This window comes from Cyclopterus lumpus, chromosome 20 (genome assembly GCF_009769545.1).
Source record: "Cyclopterus lumpus isolate fCycLum1 chromosome 20, fCycLum1.pri, whole genome shotgun sequence".
Lineage (NCBI taxonomy): Eukaryota > Metazoa > Chordata > Actinopteri > Perciformes > Cyclopteridae > Cyclopterus > Cyclopterus lumpus.
Genome location: NC_046985.1, coordinates 9,320,977 through 9,342,261, shown reverse-complemented (window position 1 = coordinate 9,342,261; position 21,285 = coordinate 9,320,977). Strand labels below are relative to the sequence as shown.

At 42.0% G+C, this 21,285-nt stretch overlaps 1 protein-coding gene across 3 annotated transcripts in view; it reads right to left on the bottom strand.

Moving 5' to 3' along the window:
- The window catches only part of prex2 (phosphatidylinositol-3,4,5-trisphosphate-dependent Rac exchange factor 2), a 79,867-nt gene extending 64,282 nt beyond the window's left edge, over positions 1–15,585 (bottom strand). For all 3 annotated transcript variants that reach the window (XM_034560054.1, XM_034560053.1, XM_034560055.1), the window contains exons 1-3: positions 15,448–15,585; positions 1,505–1,576; positions 503–625 (exon numbers count right to left, since the gene is read on the bottom strand). In XM_034560054.1, the coding sequence (XP_034415945.1) occupies positions 503–625; positions 1,505–1,576; positions 15,448–15,585 (333 nt within the window). The remainder of the gene's footprint in view (positions 1–502; positions 626–1,504; positions 1,577–15,447) is intronic.
- Positions 15,586–21,285: the final 5,700 nt, after the last annotated feature.

The following is a 21,285-nucleotide window of genomic DNA, read 5'->3' as shown; positions in this document are numbered from 1 at the left end:
TCTCTCTCTCTCTCTCTCTTTCTCTCTCTCTCTTTCACCTGTTTCATCAGCCCCCGACTGGCACAGGAGTCGCCTTCAGCCCAACAGAAGGATGGTGAGATTTATTAGACTATGAAACCTATTATATGCCAGTGTGCCTCCGGGCTCAGCATCAAAGAAATGTGATATATAGCAGGGTTGAGCAGTATATCAGAACCGTATCAAGCATATCTCACATGTGCAATCTCTCATCATGGATAATCCAGAAAGATGAATCGACAACATGTGGTGTATTTTATCACTTTCAGCAGATAAGGCATAACGGCACTTAAGCTCTGATAGTGAAGTAGGAGAGAAATCTTTAGATGAACACAAGATTACTGCAAACAGAGCTGACATTGATCTGACTGAACTATATAGGAGCTTGGACAAGATGGTAAAATTATAATTAAAAGGTGGCGAGAAAACTTTCAACTTGCAATAGAGGAGGCATCAAGTAATGGCGGTCGCATGTGTTACTTACAAAGTGCAAGAAGCAGCGCCCGATTTCATGGTGAGCATGAGGGTCAGGCTGGAGCAGCTCCTCCACCATGGAGAGAAAGTCCTTGTGAACGGCCAGGATCTCCTCGATGTTGGAGAATAAAACCTGAAAGAGAAAAACGACATACAGTGTCTGCTCTTAGCATATTTACCAGCTGTTTTTTCCTCCAGTGGTGTTCCTAACATTGCCCGAATCAATACTTTGGAGTGTAATTCTTTTTTTGTGGCCACGTGGCATTGGGAGAATTTCTGAGGCCACACAATAAAGAGTGAGGTTTCTTTGAAATGACATTACTATTATTATTAGATTTTTTAAATTTTTTTTTTTTTTTTAAAGATGGAAATGTTGCCTTCATGTGGTGTTGACTTTTATGTCCTTTTTGTGGTGATGTTAAAGGACAAAACAATGCTTACTCCGGATGGAGGAAGAAGCTAGTGAAATAAAATCAAGGCATGGAAACCAGAGAAGCCTTTTACGGGGTGAGGCAAAAAATAATCTTCAGTGGACAGCAAATAAATCTTGGAAGTAAATGTCATCAATGAAATGTTGCTTCAAGAGGACTGGATGTCATTCAACAGCTAGGTGACATCATCAAAACCCCTCTCTGTACAGAATGTTCCCAAACAAAACATAGACATATTCCAAAACATGGGACGTGCAGTAAATATCCACTGAATGTCAATTTTACCTTCCAGTCACTCTCCCACTGTGAGAGAGCATCCTTTATTATCCTCCAGCCGGAATCACTTATAAATAGATTATATTTACAGCTGCTTCCTGGATCGCCCACTACTTCTTGCTCCATTCAGAACTTGGCTAACTTAGGTTGGAGGAGCACTCCAAACAAGGCACTTACTTTATTCAGGTTCCAGTGTAATTTCCGGACTTTTCATGGATCAAGTTACTGTCACAAAAAAGGCTCTGTGTGCAGTGTAAAAGTCAATCTTAATTATGCCGTCTCATACCTCACAGATTGACCCTCACCTTAACAGTCTCCTCTGTGATGTTCTTGTCAATTTTGGTGGCTGCATACTGGTTGAGACGATGTAGAAACACCTGAAGCAGAGCAGGAAAGAAAAAGAAAACAACACTTTTTGAAAAGGATTCAATTACGCGTTGGCGTCTGATCTCTTTCTCCTTTAACGAGACAAATAGAAGACGAGATTTGATGCTTTGTGTGCAGCCGCAACACTTGGCTGCCACGGCAAACTGGTCACCATCACGGACACCTGATACACACGAAACACAATCTTTGCACTTGGAGAAAAGAAGAAAAAAAAACGTAATAATTGAAGCGCGTGGTATTTCAAAGGCGATGTTAAGTGGCTGGGGATGGGAGTCTGAGAGGCCAAATAGTGTGTGAATTGAGATGGATGGGAAGTGCTCTTTCTTTCTTCGGTCCCTGAGGATACTGGTTCCCAGGCTGCATCGCCACACAAGCCCTCGACAAACCATTTAATGCTTCAGGGCACTTTCTGAGAATGGCAAAAAACCAAGGTGTGCTTCGAATGTATTCTTAAAATGTGACTAAGGAGGAATTAGTCATTTTCTGAACCCCGCCTGAGGGAGAGCTTTTAGAAAAGAAGACATCCATCAACGGGTACCAGACAAGAATCTGTATCTTATGTGTGCAATGCTTGGAATACAGTTTGGCAGAGAGGAATCAATCTTCAGTGGAAAGATCTGGGGGAAAAGGATTGGCTGCACCACTCTTTGATTTTGATCGATGCCTGTAATGCACTTCACTTTGGGGAAGCTGTTGCAATTCAAAGCAAGGCTTAAAAATCGAGATTTTCGTGAAATACAAAGGAATTGCATTCAATGGCTTTGAATTTTAGTCTAATCACACTGGATGTCGAGCAACAACAAGAACGTCCCTCGTGTTCATATTTCGGTCCAATTGGAACGAGAGCAAGTCAAGCAGCAGCAAAGAAATGTCCTTGGCACAACATCATAAAGTATCTCGTGTGATCTGGGTTTTATTTTACCAACACTTTGTTTTAATTTCCCATGTCACACTAATAACTGTGTTTATCCTCCAAATAGCATAAAGGTCGGTAACTCAGGCGAGATTAAAGCAGAGATGAGATCTCAAAGTAGATAAAGAGTGTACTGGGACTTTGCCAACGTTGTCTGCTAACACACTGTGAGAAGACTCACGATACAGAAGATAAATTAACCCAATTAAAGAAAACATAGAAATTTCACAACAGTTTGACTCCAACTGTGTTCGGCAACATTTAGGAACACCAGAGCTCAAAAAGAATGCAGCAGGGCTGTCAAAACCCAAATTCTGACTTAATCAATGGCCTGTCAATGATGCCACCAATCTTCTCCCGAAACCACGGCAACAATACAACATATTCTGACACAGAAAAGCCCTTCAGCACCACAAAGCTTCATTTCATGGTACAGCATGACACAAACCATCAGCAGCTCCGTGAACACACAACCTGACCACAGGGCGTCCCTTTACTGCCCCACCGAGGGCCATAACGCCATCTGTCGTCCAGTGCAGCCACACAGCAGGCGGCCTGACCTGAGCAAGCTCACATATTACAACCACAAAGCATGTAAACAGCTTACTTTAATGAGCAGACAAGCCAAGAGTTATTCCTTAATACCAAGATCTAAGTGAGTGGTGTTGGGACAGATTGATAGGTGGCTGCGTGGTAAAATCTCCATTTCTAGCCAATTAAAAATCCAACAATCTTTTTTTTTTTTAAACAAATTGACATGAGGAAATTCCAGAAATCATCTTAATCACATTGTATTCACGTCAAGCAACACTTCAAAAGTAACTGGAGAAGGGTTTTGAATCCGAGCATGTGTTTAAAAAAAAAAAGAGCTCAAATAATCAGCCTCTTTGTTGCCGGCCAACTCTACGCTGATTACCATTCCGTAGCTGCCTTGCCTCGCAACTCTGCCACTCACAAGCATTAGCATCTGATTAGCAAGTCTAATATGTACAAACACGGAGCAGACTTAGACAGGCATGACAGTGCTTACAGTACAGGACCTTAGCTGAGCAGGAGTAGTGCTAATTTGCATCAAAACCAGCTTCCTATCATTAGTGCGTGACATCAAACATGAGCTCATTAGGGAGTCTATCACTTCAGTTTTAATAATGAAGAGTCCATTCAACAGGAGATAATCACTCTATCTGCAAAACACTGATTATACAGCATTTCTACAGATATGGGGGGCTCTGCAGCAAAACATAAGGAGCCACACTGCAGATGCTTATCACAAGTAAACAACACAAGAAAGATGTCAGAATGGAGTGCAGGAACTCTAAATCTGATTGGATGGAGATAATACATTGTCTTATCACCCAGAAGATAAGAGTGTTTGCTGCACAGAAATTGAGAACATCTTTCATGCAGTTTTCAAGACGAGTACACCACACAGGAAACACAGACTTGGCCACAAAAAAGTCTGAACAATTAATTTGAAACACTATTTTTAGAGTTGTGGACAGTTCAGACTGGCTTTTATTTGTGGAAACTAACATGTCTCCTCCGAGGAGACAGACAAGACTGCCTTGTTGATGTTGTTAAGAGACTGATCCTGGAAAAGCTCCACAGACAGAGAATGGGAAGCTGACTGTCTGATTGGATTTATGGACACAGTAACAGGACCCAGGGTGACTGTGAATATAAGCCCATTTCCAGGTTTGTATAGTACCTGACAAAGCTGCACTACTTAAATGCACAGCTCATTTGCAAAAGCCTTGTATTGTCAATCAGTGTCAGTGGAGATCGTCCAGGATTTGTCTCTTGATTGCATCCAACAACAGAGCAACTGTTTCTTGGTTTAAAGCTGCAAGAGAGTCTAAGATGACAGCAATTACAAACTAGAAACTACTCAAATTAAAGGGATGAACTTTACAGCAGCTGAAGACCTGCTGAAGGACCATGACGTTTACACCATGGTCCACCCTGGTTGCTTTGTCCCAACACTCAGTAATGACCAATAGATTTTAAGAGGGACACATTTTGTTCCCGAGGACGGGATGTGCTTTCAAGCAGGAATCCACTGTGCCTGGGCACTGGCAACCCCTGAATCACTAGCAGACTTCACTGCGTTTAACGCTCAAAAGGAGACGTTCGGGATCCATGTCACGCATGACCAGACATTATGTAATTAAGTCATAGTTGTCATAGTTGTCTCTTCCCAAAGAATTAATATTCTTTGAGGTTTAGATTTGTTTTATCATTGGCATATGTCTAAGATACTCAGGTAAAATGATGAGTGATGAACTCACAAGACAAAGAGGATAAAAGAGTTGGGCAACGGCAGGGATTTTTTTGATTTTTAGGAAGGGAATTAAGCAGTGGCTGTTCTTTTCTGCATCCGACATTTTTCCTTTCTACTTGTTGGACATGCAGTGCATGCATTTGCGATCCATAATTATGTATCAACAGCACTCAACAAGTGGGGAAAACTGATTTTGTTCCCTGGAGTCCAGGTGTAATCATCTGGATTGTCACTCTAATGGCTGCACATTAAAACCCCATTAACGTTTTCATTATTCCACACAGCAGATGGGTGTGGCCCTAGATGCCATTAATCAATACAAGCTCACATGCTGAAGGCAACAACAAAGCCTCCGGAGAGAAAATCATGGCCATACTGTCTGATGCAGTAAAAAAAAACACGTGATAACAACCTGACTTTTACTGTCACACTGAAACTGAGATCAGGTTCACTCGTAGGCCACCTCTCCATCACCCTCATACTATGATTGGACAGAGTGGAAAACTGCCTCAGCAGTTCGCTCAATATCTGCAGTTTGCTAACATGTGTTTTTTGCAAATTTGAAATTACACCTTGATTGTAGTGTCATACAGTAAAGGAAAGGCAGAGGACTGACAGACTTGCAAGAGGCATGTTTCCGTGCTGACAGATTGTGCGCTGAGCCAACCTAGTTTAGGACATTTTGTGAATGTCCTAAACTAGGTTTAGGACCTCCCGGCCAGCATCTCTCCCCCAGATTGGAAAGATACAATCAGCGGAAAGCTAGCCACTCCTATACTGCATATGCCGATCTCTGTCAATGAAACATGTGAATCACACCAGAGGAGTTTGGCAAAAACCGCTCACTGGCTTACTCACGTGAACCAGCAACAACATAACAAGAGACAATGATGGACATTCTTGCGCTTCCAAATAAAGTTTGTGTACAGTATAGTTGCCAAACCAGAGCATGTGCTTGGGTCAAAACAAGGAAATTCAAGAGTGAATGTGAAGCTAGGGGAAAAGAGAATGAACAAAGTGCAAGGGGAGAAAAAGCATGTCATTCATCACCTTACATAGCCCGCAGAGTGGGCTGTGATGGGAATACAAATCCAACCCAGGGAGGAGAAGAGCACTAAACAGATCCAAAAGAGCAAAATTATGCAGCAAATTGCTTTTATAAAAAAGCTGCTCCCATGCTACAGAAGTTAGTTTGAATCAAATACAAAGCGAGCCTCAAACATCTGCTAATGCATTCAAGTTACAACTATTGGCGGAGTCGGCAGGAATAAGGGGCCTGTTTGATGTATTACATGCAAAACAACCATTATAGTTCCCTGTGGCCCCTCAAACACAATGCTCTCCTTGAAATTAAAAGTACTAAAGCAGCTATATTAAAAAGAGTAAAACAATTTTACAACTTGTTCTTCTTCTACCAAAGTTCAATTGCTTTTGTGGCGATGTCAGATCTATTGCTAGCAACTGAAATAGCTCCAATCTGAGTTCATTGGCACTGGACACCAGTAAACTTTGGAAGAATGAATAGGCCCTCAGAGTCTATTGGACAAACTGCCTCTTTTGTCTGCTGATAATTCACTGATGGGCTTTGTTGTCCTGATTGGAGAGCTGGCAAACAGACACACACATACACGCACACACACACAGACACACGCACATTAACATCCTGTGTCTCCACTATGATTAAAATGTAGTAGTGTGAAAAGGATTAAATGTATAGGAGTATTACAACACACATCTATAAATGTTTTCTAATCCAAACTCTGTGAAAGGATCCTCTCTTGTTAACAAATAAAAGACAAGATGACCACCCGACCCCAGAGATGGAGACAACAGCTTCCTCACGAAAAGCCCACTGTAGTAAATCACTAGACTGTGAAGGTATGCTCATTAACGTTACAGTCTCTTTGGGTATGTGTGTGTTTCTCTGTCATACATCTGTCCCCTGGGATGGCAGACTAAAAACGTGACACACTGCGATGATAACGGTTAGAGGACAGCATGTAACAGGTGCACAAGCAGCTCGGCACCCTGAGGCAAAGCTCTCGAAACACCCGAGTCTCTGGATCCGCTGTGTGTGTGTGCGTTTGTGTGTGTGTGTGAGGAAATGAGAGATAGAAAGAGACAATGCAGACATAAAAATGGATAGAGAGGATGTACAGTGGGAAGGAAAAAAGAGAGCCTTGTTTGGCCTTCTTCTTGCACAAATGAGCTGCTTTTAAACCAGAGTTCAACAACACAGGGTTAAATCTCCCAGCCTCACACACACACACACACACACACACCAAATTCCTGGCAAGCAAAAACTGAATTTTCGCCAAAAAGTCCTGACCAGAGACAGATCCAGTCTCCGATTCTGAGAGCACACAGGGGAACATCCGAAAAGAGAGAAAAGGCTCTTTGTAGTGATTCCCTCCCATAAGCCAGGCCCCTCCTGTCTTCAACAGGTCCTGATGACACCTAAAGGAGTCATCCCGAGCTTCCCATCTCATTAGTCCTCTGGTTAGTTTTCCCAGACAGGCCCGTTTCTCTCCACTGGGAATCTATACAGGAAACAGACACTCTTAATGTAGCGGGGAATGTTAATTTGTCTATCTTGGGAGTGGCTATTAGGGCTCATCTGTGCAGCTCAATGCAAGCTGTCTGGTTTTAATTAACAACAGAGAACATAGTGCAAATTCATTTTACCGGTTCTTCGAGTGAACAAAAGTCCATTTGTCTTCGGGAACTTTTCATTTTAAAATCCATGCGGCCTGTATGTACACCACATGACATAAATAGTTATTAGATTATTATTTGAAAGTTCATTTGAAAGTATCGCTTTGTGGAAATTGCAGGATAAATATTTGCTTTGAGGGAACTCCAATAACTCAATATTGCTTGTGTAGGGTAAATAAAAGGACTTCTCTTCCATGTTATTCTTGTCCAGTGTCCCTGAAGCATTTTATCTAATGAATATGTCTGTGTCCAGTGTCTCCGCCTGACTCCTGGTGAGCGTCTTTGAAATGAACACAAGCATAAAACGATGCTTGAGGTCATGTCCGTTTAACTAAATACCCGACAGGCTGTGGGTCTGTTCAATTTCAGCCCTCGCAGCACTATAAATGGTGGGAATCTTCTGCATATTAGGAAGATCTTTTGACTTGACTGAAATTGGGTATGAAGCAGTGAGACCAACCTCTCGTAGAGGAGTTATTCTATAGAGACCTTACCTGCCAATCTCCATGTGCAGCCAGGCAAAACATTATCAACTGATGAATGGCAATTCCCATCCGAGCCACACCAGCCCCCTGTATTGATGAGCAAGATGACTAAGCAGAATCAATCTGTGGCGCGCTCCCGAGCATGACTGTCACACAAAGAGATTGTTCATTTGATTACCGCTTCAGGCCCCTCACGCCATCCATCTCAGTAGGACTGGCAGGAAAAAAGGAAAGCTGCAGAGTCAGCCTCTCTCACACTCCGGACCAGACACTGTCAATAGAGAATTGAACAACTGCCATGCCAGTTTCTCCACGCCCCCCCTTTTCCCCAAGCACAAGTGTTCAGAGCATGCCCACTCGTACAAATACCCCCTTATGCCAGGGTTCGGCTTACCGGGCCTTCTTTTTGTCTGTGAATGGACAGAGCAGGGGACGCCGGCGCCAACATGGCTGCGTCACAACAGAAACCAGATAAGAGATAAGATAATGCTTTATTCGTCCCCCAGCAGGGACATTGGCAATCAAGGTACAGTAACTCCTTTTACTGTCATTGAGTAATTGTTTTTAGCCGGCGTCTTATCTTGTAGTCAGAAATTTCATTTGTGAGTATAGGTTTAATTAGTAACTGCTACCCCAAAAATATTTAGCAAATGTCATATTTAGTGGCATCTTCTAAATATATTGCATTCAAAGGCTCACACTATCCTATTAGGGGTCTGATGTAGGACGCCATGCCTTTAGTCCTCACATTCAAGGCTATTTTGCAGTTATCAAGTTATCCCTTTACGTGTGAAACTAAATTGAGTGTACACATGTTGTGACTTGAGATGAGAAAGAATGTTAAAGGCACAATTTAAGACTTAAAAGTGGAAAGTAGAGGCTTACTCACTGTCTAGGGACAACTTGTTTCTGTGTTAGGGGATGAAAATAAAATGGAAAGAGAAAGAAAGAAGACAGACAGACGTAAAAGGATGTCTATGGCATGCTTTGAGACAGAGAGACACTTTTAGAGCTGCTATAGCAAATTCCATTCAAGAGCTTAATTAAATAATTTAGTGAAGTGGAATTTCCCATCATGTCTGGCTGGGCAGCGCTCTGTGTTTATGGATTCAAAGCCCAGACATGCTGGATGACAGAGGCGTGAATGCCATGGAAAGTGTGAGTTTTAACCACAGAGAGAACATGCAAACTGGTCCAAACAAAAAGTCAGATTAGAAAATGTAGAGACATCTGCACATGTGTTTGTGGGAAAATCCATGATACCAAACCACATGGTTGGTAACCTTAATCCGACGAGCAACGGACGAGTATTTCAATTGTAAATACATTGACATCTTTATCAGCGTCTGCAGAATTATGGAAAAGCTAAAGAAGGATGGAGAGCACTAAGCAGACACTGTAGGCTTACTGATCTGAGTGTGTGTGTGTGTGTGTGTGTGTGTGTGTGTGTGTGTGTGTGTGTGTGTGTTTGTGTGTTCCCTGCACAGAGCATGCCAGCTAAAACACAGGCCCCCTTGTGATGATGACCCCTTCAACTCCATGAACGGCCTGACAAGTGTCAACCAAAGTCCCGCCACTCTTCTACTTGTTGCACGTAAGCACCATGTGACCGGGCAGCTGGCACTGTCCAAATCAAAGGCCGCCTTCTCCTCCTTGGCAGCAGGATGGCACCACCTCTGCCTGCTGAGCTAAATCCACTCTGTGGATGCAGTGCATGCGTCCTTGCAGCCCTATCGCCTATGCATCGAAGCTTCCCGGTGCCAAGTGGGCATCTGTGGCAAAACTCTCCTTTCCCTAGCACAGTGGAGACAGTGGAGACAGTGGAGACAGTGGGGGAAGTGTGCGAGTGTGTGCTAGTGTGTGCTAGTGTGTGCGTGCTGAAGCAGGAAACATGCAGCACAATATAAAGACGGGGAGTGCCGGGAAGGAAGGAAATCCTGCTTGAAAAATGGCCTCTGAGACAAAAGCAAGAGAAGTCTCTAAAACAGCCTTTTTAAGGGGACTAATATGTAGTTTTTTACACTGACAGTATTAGGGTGTACATGACTGTCATCAGTTAAGTCATAGGCAAGACGAGACAATAACAAAAGCTAATAGTGAGTTTCTAGCTGCTAATATGAGCTAAGATGGCGAGTCATATTTACTGCACAGATGTGAGTGTGGCGTCAGTCTTCTCACCTCACTCTCTGCGAGACAGTGAATACGTGTATTTCCATAAACTTTGAAAAGTCATTTAACGAAAGGAGACAAAATTATTCTGGTGAAATGTTGTTGTCTCAACAAAAGCAGCACTGCAGGAACTTTTCCCATAATAAAAGTTAATTTCGTACTTTCGCTCTCAGATGTTGGTCACCCTATACGATTGAGTTTCAACACCTTGCCCTACACACAGGTCAAGAACATTTGCAGCTGCAACCATTGAACTCAAATTGCATTAACTTTCCCTCACTTAACATTACGACTTTCAACATTTCTAGTAGTTTCACAACCTGACATAATGTAGGCAACGCATTTTACTAAATATTTCCCAATGGTAATTACATCTGCTACATCTAGTAAATTATCAAATGTTTTCAAAAAATGAATGTATAAAATATTGAAAGACATGCAAAACACGGAGGACCCCAGAGCAGAATTGCTCAAGAAGATGAAGCATAATCTCACCCAGTGTTTTTATAGATATTGGACTCAAGGTTGATGCAAAACTCTCAGCAGGAAAGGGCTCTGCTGTCGCTAATCTAATCTTCACTATGATTTATCTTCAGGCTGGTTAAAGTCGGATTTATATTTAAGTGGTGGCTGCTGAACAGGTTTATGCACACAATGATACTGCACATACTGATACTACACACACAAAGTTAAAAGGGCACAACGTAAATATACAGTTAGGACCAAACAGAGAGAGAATGCATTTACACTTAGAAATCAGGCATGTCACTTCTGTAATGGCTGTGGTGTGAAATTGAAATGCAAGTAAGCCACATCGTCCCTGAAGGGGCCCCACACTGGGGACAGACAGCAGAAAGAACGGTCTGCCTTCTCAGAGAGCAGAGACTGACCAAATTAAATTTAAAAGAGTTAAGGAGAAACAATCTCACCTCTGTCTAGCTTCCATTTCTTGTTTTCTTACTTCTCAAAAACAAAACACAGTTATAAAAACATAGTTGTGTCTATGCACGTAGACGCTCAATCTAACCAAAAATACACCATCCATAAAATGTAAGATTCCTGTCAATGATGGGTAAACTGTCAGCTCTGGCCTAGTATAGGGATCACAATAAACCTTCACATAATAAGAAAGTAAAAAATATCAGTACAGTATCCAAAATAATGGATGGACCATATGCAGTCTCGCTGCTCCCTTCGGGACACAGTGGTGAAAAAGGAAGAGCACCATGAAGAGAGATTTGAGAAATATGAAAGGCGCATAAGACGCTGGTGTGGAATTAGTAACAGTACGATAGGACAGTCGTAAATGAATAAAGGAAGTGATTAAGGAATAAAGAAGAGAGCAATCAGGGCAGAAACATCAGCCTGTGTGAATACGCACTGCTTTCTGTGGAATCTCTTATCACTAAAAACAGCCCATTATGGCGACGAATGTACGCAACTGTAAATGGCCACAAGCTGCTAAGCACTCGCCCTCAGCCTCGAAACCAGCCAATCCAAACACGGCAACATCACGTGAGCACACATGTTCAATCTTATCTGATGTGTCACTTAAAAAAGCTATTTAAACAGCTTAGTGGAATCTGCACAAGGAGCTATCACGTGGCCTCAGTCTCGTTACACCAACATACACAACTTCTGCCCCCTTTAACCCAGAATCCTCCAACATTTCTGGCTTCTGTCCTCCAAAACATGAACAATTGGGTGTTGAATACTACCTAGTAAATATTTACAGTGCATCTCAGTTAATGTAGGACTTATTGAAAACAAAAAAGTACAATAGCTTATTTTTGCTTTCCAACATAAATACAACATGGCTCCATATATAGCCTGTAACTGGACAGCTTTCTGTGAACACTTTTTTCGCTTGTGTGTTTTCATCCAATCAGGACGCACTGGCCATCAGCATCTTCGGTTCCGGTTTCCATCAGAACACAGGAGGGAGCTCGATATTGGCATGAAGCCTACAGATTAACAGACAGGAAGGAGAGAGGAACAAGGGGTCGTGACCTTTGGGGTCATCGGTTGTCCGTTCGGTGCATATGAACCTTCTCGTCGTGGCCCTTGGAGCTAACCTCCTTCAGGACTGCCCACTAGTCATATGTTATGAGCAAAGACAACGTCTTGGCCGCTCAAGACGGAAACAAATTTAAAGCCTGTGAGAGAGATGTGGAACTTTTACATACAAATACACATACACACACCTAGGTTTCTAAGAGTCAGTAAGTGATTTTCTTGAGCAGCTACTTTCTCCATTAGGCTTGATTCCCTAACTTCCTGCAACCATTTTCAGTGAAAACAGACAGTACTAACTTAAAGGGACCACCAACATGTTTGTTGACCAATAACCTCTCCACATAAAGTCCGCTAGTTTATGTAACAAGAATAATCGCGTGCAACTGTATTTAAAAGATGTAAAAATACACATGTTTCATTTCTTAAACTTTATCCCCTGATAATCTATAGTTTTTTTAAGAGTTTGCACCGCATTATAATGTCTCAAACCACATGTATTAATTCAGATGTATGCAAGGGATTGAAACCGTTTTTTTAACGTCACACTCTGTGGTTTCTTCATAGTTCAACATGCTTTTTTGAGGGAGAGGAAGGCAGCAGCTGAGGGACCACTTAATGCACTGCGAAGCTCTTTGGAATATATTAAGTTAACTTGTGGCTCAGATCTCCCTCCAGAATCAGGACATGAAAGATGTTCTCCTTTGTCCCTTTCCGCATTCTTCCTGCAAAGCGCTTATCATGCAAGCAAATGGCTTTCAAAGTCTCTCTATCAAGAGCAAACAATGTCAGAGACAAGTAAAGTATTTCATTTGACACTGTGAAGACAAAAAAACAGAAAGGCAAAGACCTCATTAAAATGACTGTTTACATTATGTCTTGATTTGTTCCAGTCATTTAGACAATTTCTAAGAATGACTGTCATTTTATTGGCTCGTAGCTATCCAAGATAAACATCAGTGTCCGCCGCCGCCCACTATATCTTGCTATAATTATTCATTACGTAAGAAGGTCCTGAGATATTTCAAACAGCTTCCCTAGAGCCCGACTACTGTGTAGTGCTTTCAGTTTAAAAAGTGTTGCTTTAATACACAGAAAGTCAAATTTAGACTTTCCAATACTGAAACCTACCAGATGGAATCAGCATACTTTCCCACGGGAGGTTAGGTACGGTCACACAATAGGCTCAGACTGTCCTGGGACAAATTGCTCTAATCATCCATGTTGTTTTCCACTACCTTAATGGTAAGGTATGTGTGAGGTGCATTGTGTTTGGGTCCCACGGATCAGCAGCAAGGATCTCTGCTCTACAGTTCAACTTTGACTACTGACCGAAGCCTCATTGTTCCCCAGCATTTCCTAACCTCGGAGGAATTCCTCCTCCAGGAAATATGGCTTACAAGAGAAGGCACCAAGCCCAGGCACTTGCAGAACCCTCCCCCCTACCCTTCACCCTCCTGGCAATATCTACTGCGTGATCAGCTCTGTCATTTTCCCTTTTCCCTTCTCCCCTCGAGCAATATCCCCTTCAACCTTCTCCCTGCTGGTACTCGGAATCTCCTGGATTATCCCACCAGGGAGTCGAACAGAGGGGGCCCAGATTGTCCTCCATTCAGACCTCTAGACAGACAGAAACTTGTGTGGTTCCTAACTGGTTCTAGCATGGCAGTAGAGGAAGGGGGGGAGTAACCGGTGTGCTTGTGTCTGATCAGATGAAAGTCTTCCTTATGACCCCTCTCTCCCCCATTGGGCTGTCTTTGATCATTCTGAGGGTCTTCCACAATACACCCGTAGACTGCCCAGATGATAAGACAGTAGATAATGGTGACCCTTTGTCTTTTTCTCTCACTTTCTAGCTTCTTTATTATCATCATCCAGCTCCATGAGCTCCAATGCGCAGCTAAACCAACAATTGTAATCTCTTTCGCAGTCAGATCTCAATCAGATGCATCCCTGCTGACATTCTCGGGCCAGAACAGAGTTGCCTTGTAAGGATCAGTCACTCCTGAAATGAATCCCAGTTCCAGCACCACAGGGGTTGATAAAGGAGGGTTGGCTGCATTCCCCAAACCCCCACCACCACGGACAGAGGACACATTCCCTCATGTAATCGCCTCCTCCTTTTCTCCAGTGATGCCACTTCTAAGAAAGGCCAGAGAGAGCTCCATCCCCTCCCTGGTCCCTCTGTCCTCCATTAGAAACATCTGGGCAATGGGAGGGAGGTCAGGGTGTTCACATTCATACATGTGGTCTGGGAAATAGCACTCTTAATGACACACAACACCCTTTCGACCTGACATCCTTGCAAAGTTCCCACCGCAGTAAGAAGCTTAACTGTTGAGAAAATGTGGAGGAAGCCATCAACACACCCAGTCCAGATCACATGGTATCAGCGTTTCAAGGTCCTGAACATCCACCGCTTTCCCTGTCATTAAGAGTTGATACCCAACTGTACACAGCATTCTGGTTTAAACAGGGGACATTTACAATGTTTCCTGTCCCTCCTTTCTTTAGGGTTAGGTGTTATTATTTTATGTAACATCATTAAGCTGACATCCCATCAGGCCTGTGTTGCTGCAACCGAGCGCTGAGCTCAGTGTGCAGCCGGAGCCGGTGGTTTTCATTTGAGTCCACCTGTGCCGCCCTTGGCAGAACTCGCCACACTACTGGATTTGATCAAAAGTTGGCAAAGGAAGCAGCAAGCTGCACTCATATGGCATTTTCTACGCTGATTGAGAAGTTCTCATTCAGATACACAGCTTATTTATTATGTATAATACAATGTTTTGTAAAGGTATAAATGCAATAACCTGAACTGATGCACTGCATCTTCAAAGTGTACGCTACAGTAAAAGCTGCCTAAATAGTACACATGATGTGAAAATGTGGTCATTGAAATAAGACATTGGATTTTCTTGTGCTTTTTATTCATCTTAAATGATGGAGTGACTTAAAGTAGTCTCTGATCCGAGAAACCACTGTGAGCCTCTTACCAGCCTCTAGCAGCCTGAGAGCAGGATTAAACATCACACCGGCTTCACACTTGCCATCTGAAAAGTTAATATTTCCATCTGAAAGGTGGGATGAGCATCACAGGTAAAAGTGTATTGGTATGTTGGACAACCTGCTCACGTTATTAACAAGCAGCATGGCGGCATGATGGTGAACAATGTAACACTGAGTTCTGCAGAGCAAAGAGAAGTGCTGCTGGTTTGGTGCGCTCACTTTGGGGCTTGTCATCTTCTTGAGTGGTTTCTTTGGTGAATACTGACGCTCATTACTTACCGAGAGGAACTCTAGCGTCCCGACGTAATCCCGTTCAGTCTTCAGAAGTTCATTGAGCACGCAGACTCGCAGACGGAGCTGTTTCTCCACGTCCTTTCCGCTCTCAGCTCTGTGTTCGCTTCTGCTCTCCTCCGTCATATTGAGGGAAGAGATGCCACGACCCAAACAAAAAAAATACACTGTTTTCCTTTCCACGGGACGCCTCACGTCACGAACCAGGTTTCAGTTGCGAAAGTGTAACGTGTGCAGCATGGTGAACGCTGAGTGGGGCAACCGGTGTCTGTACTGGAAGTCCAGGAAAAGTAGACAAAACTACAAAACAATTAAATACATTTAAACGCGTAAAAAGAAAGTTTTAATTAAAACAAAGATGGAAACGACACGACAGCGCGAGGCTGCTTCCCACAGAGCGTGACTGGAGAGTGTGCAACAAGTGGACAGCAGTTTGGAAAAGTTGAGTCCCTGTGACTCCAAAAAATCTTCATCCTGATCCAGCCTCCCAGCAAGCCTTCAGAAATGCGGAGAGGAGGACCAGTGTCACAGTAGCCGCAGTGCACGAGACGACTTCCGGTTTTGGTTTTCAGTATAAAACTGCAGCGACAGGTTTGGAGAAGAAGACAAACGCAGATGAACACATTTAAACACGTTGTTTTCATGATCATACAGATGGTCTATAAGCAACTGAAATTGCAGGTGATAACTGTTGAAAGGGACAAGCAGGGGAAATCAAAGGTACACTGTCTGAATAGATTCCTTATAATAAATATTTTATATGTATCCTTTTAAGTTGAAGGGACAATCACTGTACTTCTGGGATAATTGTCGTTATCTCCATTAATAAGCATGCAAGAGAATTGTGTTGAATTATGAGAATTACTTTATTTGCTTTCGTTCTCTTCGTAATAAAGCACAGCAGTCGGTTAATGAAGTAATGAAATTCAGTCAAATTAGGGTATCACTAATATCTTTGTGTAGAGACGCCATTTGTACATTTCAGTTTCCATCAGTTCTTTAGATTAAAAACACATAGAATGAGTGAAGTTAAAGGAGAGAGGGCCTGCACTGGATCAGACATCTCCTCTCACAATGACAACCTCTTTAAACTTAGACTGCTTTCCTCGCTGATTGAGCTACACACTGGTTTAAAAATCACTGTTATTACCAGCAGAAAGGGGGCATTGTGGACTGTGAGGGTCTGGGACTCTGCACCTGCAGAGCTTCAATATTAGGGGCCTAAAAAAAAGTTTCTCTCATTTATGAGACACGGTTGCATTTTGAAACACATTCAGACGTTTTTCTTCCTCAGCATCATCACATTTAGGCTGTATTAATTTAGAACCATTATTTGACAGTCACAATTAGTAACAACACATGCGTGTGCTTATTGATTGTGATTGAACATTTATTTTAGCAATTTCCTCGTTCCAAATGTATCCTGTCAGCCTCTGCCCTTTTATATTATAAGATTTGATTTAAGATCCTTCTCTTAATTTAGTAAGCTGATGCTGTTGTGCCACAGGAAATATGTCCAAACTAATTATGTGTGAATCCTGTGCAGTTGCAATCCGTGTAGACAATATCTAATTAGCATTCTGCGGTCAACGGCTGCTTGGAATTTGGGTACAATTTGTTATGTGGAAAAATGCAGGAGGAAAAAAAGCGATACAGGCAGACGCAAAGATGCAAAAACGACACACACAAAGATGTACAAACAGTTATAGGACATCCTTTAGAGAGCTGTGCCATAAGTCCCTCCTTGCTGCAGTGCAGGAAGAGCTACTTGAGAAGCTGGTTAAGTGTTTATAAACTGAATAAGACGCCATCAGAGTCATGTAGCACTGAGTTAAATAGCAGCACAATCAACACTAGAACCAGCTTTAATTTCACCAGCCTTGGAAGTCTTTTGAAGGGATTTTATGGAAGCTATTTGTAACCCACAATAATGATTTAAGGATTAACATGTCAACAGGTGGGGTATTCAGTGAACGCCGTTCTTCAGCACATTTGTTCTGTGACATTCTGTTTTATGCATCTCAGCATATTCTAAAGAGTCTGTCTGCAAAAACACATTCACCAAAAGAGAAAAGGGATCCGACTGAGGACTGCTGTCCTAATTTATCAGCACCAGAGGGAGTCTTTATTGTATGGAGCTATTTTATGTCTCAATTGCAGGTTAGTGTCAGTTGTGTGGGAACTGGTGAGGACATGGCCCTTAAACTTGAGTAAATGTTGACGTGCAGTATACTCTGGTGGTTACATTAAGTACTGCATGCTTTGGGTTTATATCCTGATGATAAAGTTGTGTCTTGTACTGTTTCTTTTCTGCCACCAGACAGCGCTGTTGTTTAAGACTAAAATACTGATGCTCCTCTGAAAGTCAAAGGAGGTTTTCCATCAAACAGCTTTAGTCCCATTAGGAGTCTATTTATTGACAAAGCACTTGGAAGTCTGAGTGGGCCTGGGTCCCAGTCTGACTAAATGTGGGTTGACAAAAAAGTTAAGAAACCTCTTTGCAGTATACCAACTTAATTATGGCCTCTATATTAGCCAATCCAGTGCAGGTACATTTCCAGACCTTCATCTTTTATTGCCCATGACTGGTCTGTGGTATTAACTTCTATTTGCGGTTTAGTGCTGCTGTTTCCTTGCAGTGCTGCCAGGAAGTGTTCTGTTCTTCCCATTGGAAAAGGAGTGTCAGACTGATATGAGCTGCCTTTTCTGATTATTTTCTCTTAAAATCAAACATGAGGGGCGATAACAGTGTTAATTTACACTGATATGGACACGTTAGCCTTTATTTCCACCCATGAGCCTTTCAGTGAATCAGTTTATGTCAGCCAAAACCAACATTCCTTCATTACATATCTCCAGTGGTGTCAGTCAAACAAGGTGGTTTTGTGTTTTGTTCTGACTTATTCCTGAACAGAGGGTGATACAGTATGTAGTTTCTCCTTCACCAACTATAACAGCTTATTAAACCAGGTCTTAAAGGAGGAAAACGTATACCGGTATGCTTATCGATCAGATAAAAACGTTTGCCTGTAAATGCCTGTACAACAGCTATAACAGTTACGTAAAGGAAAACAAGATATTTGCTGAGAACATTCATTCAGTGTCATTTGATGGCAGAACTACAGCCCTGAGTGAGCCAATGTGTATTACAAAAAGGCCATTCATACCCAGCTCCAGGTTGTAGTAAGTATCAATCTCTGCACACTGGCTAATTTGCAATAGTTCATATTTCAGTGGTGTATAACGCTAATGAAATCCTGGTGTGTTGCTGGTGTGTTGCTTCGTAGCTCACCCGTTTTGCTCCTCTCCTGACCAACTTTCTGTTTCCTGAGTGACTGATAGTAATAACAAGTAGTAATATGCATCTTTTATCACTTCTAGTCATTCACATTATATGGTTCCTATCATGATATTTAGATACTCTATTAGAAATAACATGATATGGTCAATTTATATCAGGCAAAGGGGTTTCAGTGGTATAAGAAACAGATTAGAACTAACAATGATTTACTGCAAGAAAATTGATTAATATCCTTTAATTTAATGTGAACTATACATGAAATACCTTCATCTGTTTTTTCTGCTCTTCTTTAAATCCACAGTTTCAAAATGTCCACATTTCCGAAATAGAGCTATGCAATGACGGAGAATGTTTGTTAAATCATGTTATAAATTGTTATAAATGATCTCATCCCAAAATCCACTGAAATGATTAAATCCCTTTGGAAGAGAGACTTGGCAATCAAACTCAATTGTGACAATTAAAGTAAATTAAATCAAATATGTATTTATTAGTCATGTGAAACTTGTTTTCATAAATTTGTATTGACTCTTATTACACCCTCAATATTTAGCTGATTCAATTTGGTCTCCGCAATGTGCATTAAATCAAAATTACACACTGCCTCCTTTGTACCTCGTGTTTGGTTTATGTCCTGTAATTAAATATTTTTAGGAGGGTATATCAGCAACAATTAATTACACTCTATGAATGTTCAACCCACTTTTTTCACTGTCATATTCAACAAAAAACTACCCAAAATGTAATTATTTATTTTTTCCATCTGAGTTACTCTATAGATTTACTTTTTCCATCCTCTAAAAATAATAAATGTTGCACATTTAAAGGGCCAACACGCTGTAAAGGTTGGGAAATACATGTGTAATTCCTTGACACTCTTTCTCCAACCATATGCTCTGCTGCCATGGTCCCCCGCTCTTCGTTTAGCCTCAGTCCCGACTTCCCTGATTTCAATTACTGTATGCACGTCTTTGTGCTTTGTCATCAAGCAGATGGGAAGTCTGTGAGCTGCAGATGTTGGTGCAATGGATAGTGTAACTCGTGTTTCATCTTTTGTCTCACAATCACCCATGATTGCCAACGTAAGTTGCTCCCTCATGGTCCACTGTGTGCTGACTCCCAGACTGTGCACAATCTTTAACCCCCTCTACTCCTTTTCTTTACTTCTACCCTCAGGGTCAAAAGGTCATAGATGTGCACTCACAGCCCTGCTCTAGGTCAGCGGTGATCTCTCAGATCCTGCAGAAGCCCTGAAGGCATCACAAAGAGCTGCAGTGTAGCCCCACAACTTGACCATAGGCCCCCGCCGCCCCGACCCGCCCCCATCACCACAAGCAGAGCAAGCCGTGCCCTCAGACTGCATGCTTATCAAAGAGCTCATTCACACCCCTGAGCACAGTTTGAGACTCGGAGAGGAACATGGTGATTTATTGGACCACTGTGCCACTCTAAGAAAGATGCTTGGTTCTTCACCTTCCCGCAGACCACAGCCCAAGGCGGTGCCACACGCCCAGATCTGCGTTCCTGTGTGTTAAAAACAACACCGAGACCATCCCACCGACTCCCGCCGTTCCCTTCAGCAAGTCACGCTTAAATGACCAGCCAACCTTTTCATGCGAGTGCTTTCACTCTCCCCACAAATCCCTGAACATGATACACATGGAACGCAAAGCAAGCATTTTATGAATATGCTTCTGTGTGCAGCTGTGTCGCGGTGCTCGAAAACACTTTCTGAATTTTGTTTGAAAAACAGCTCAGTCAGAAAACACCCTCTTTAAACCGTGGTGCATTTCATTTAGGTTTTAACTTACATTTTCCAATTAAGATGTGGATTTTTATGGTGTTTTAACCAACGATGTATTCTTTGATGTTCTTCAAAATTGGAAAGTAAAGAGGAAACAAAAATGACTTTGTTGACGTGTTAGTTTTCCTCCCTCATTGTTTGGGGTCCAACAGACTTATATACAGTATGTACATATAATATTGCTAATAATTGCAAAGTTGACCACGGTTTGTGCTTTCTTTTTTGTATAATCTTTCTCTTTGGGTTGCACATTTATTGAAGGTGATGCAATATAGAAATGAAAACGTTGTTACTACACCAAATTAGGACATAGCAGATGTTTTATTCGTTACGTGGGCTATGTGAACAAATAGTCATTGTGTCTGTTAAAAAGACAAAGAAATGTACAGTATGTTACTGCACATAGTCATGTGGTCATAATGTTGGCGAACACATAACATTCTTATTCACTCTTAAACTCTTAGTTAGAAATCCAAATAGACTTTTGTTAGATTTGATCTGAGGGGTGCTGCATGTAAAGTCCTGTCAACACCCAATTTAACCACGCTTTTAAGGCCAACTAAAAATAATGGGTAATTTCCTGTCGTGGACTTCTGACACATGGTATCAATTTAAAATTATGTTTAATCCTCATTGAAGTATAGGAACGTTTGTGAAGTATTCTGCAATAAAACAATATTAGTCTGTTTTTTAAAGGTCAATGTCTAATGTCTGCAAATCC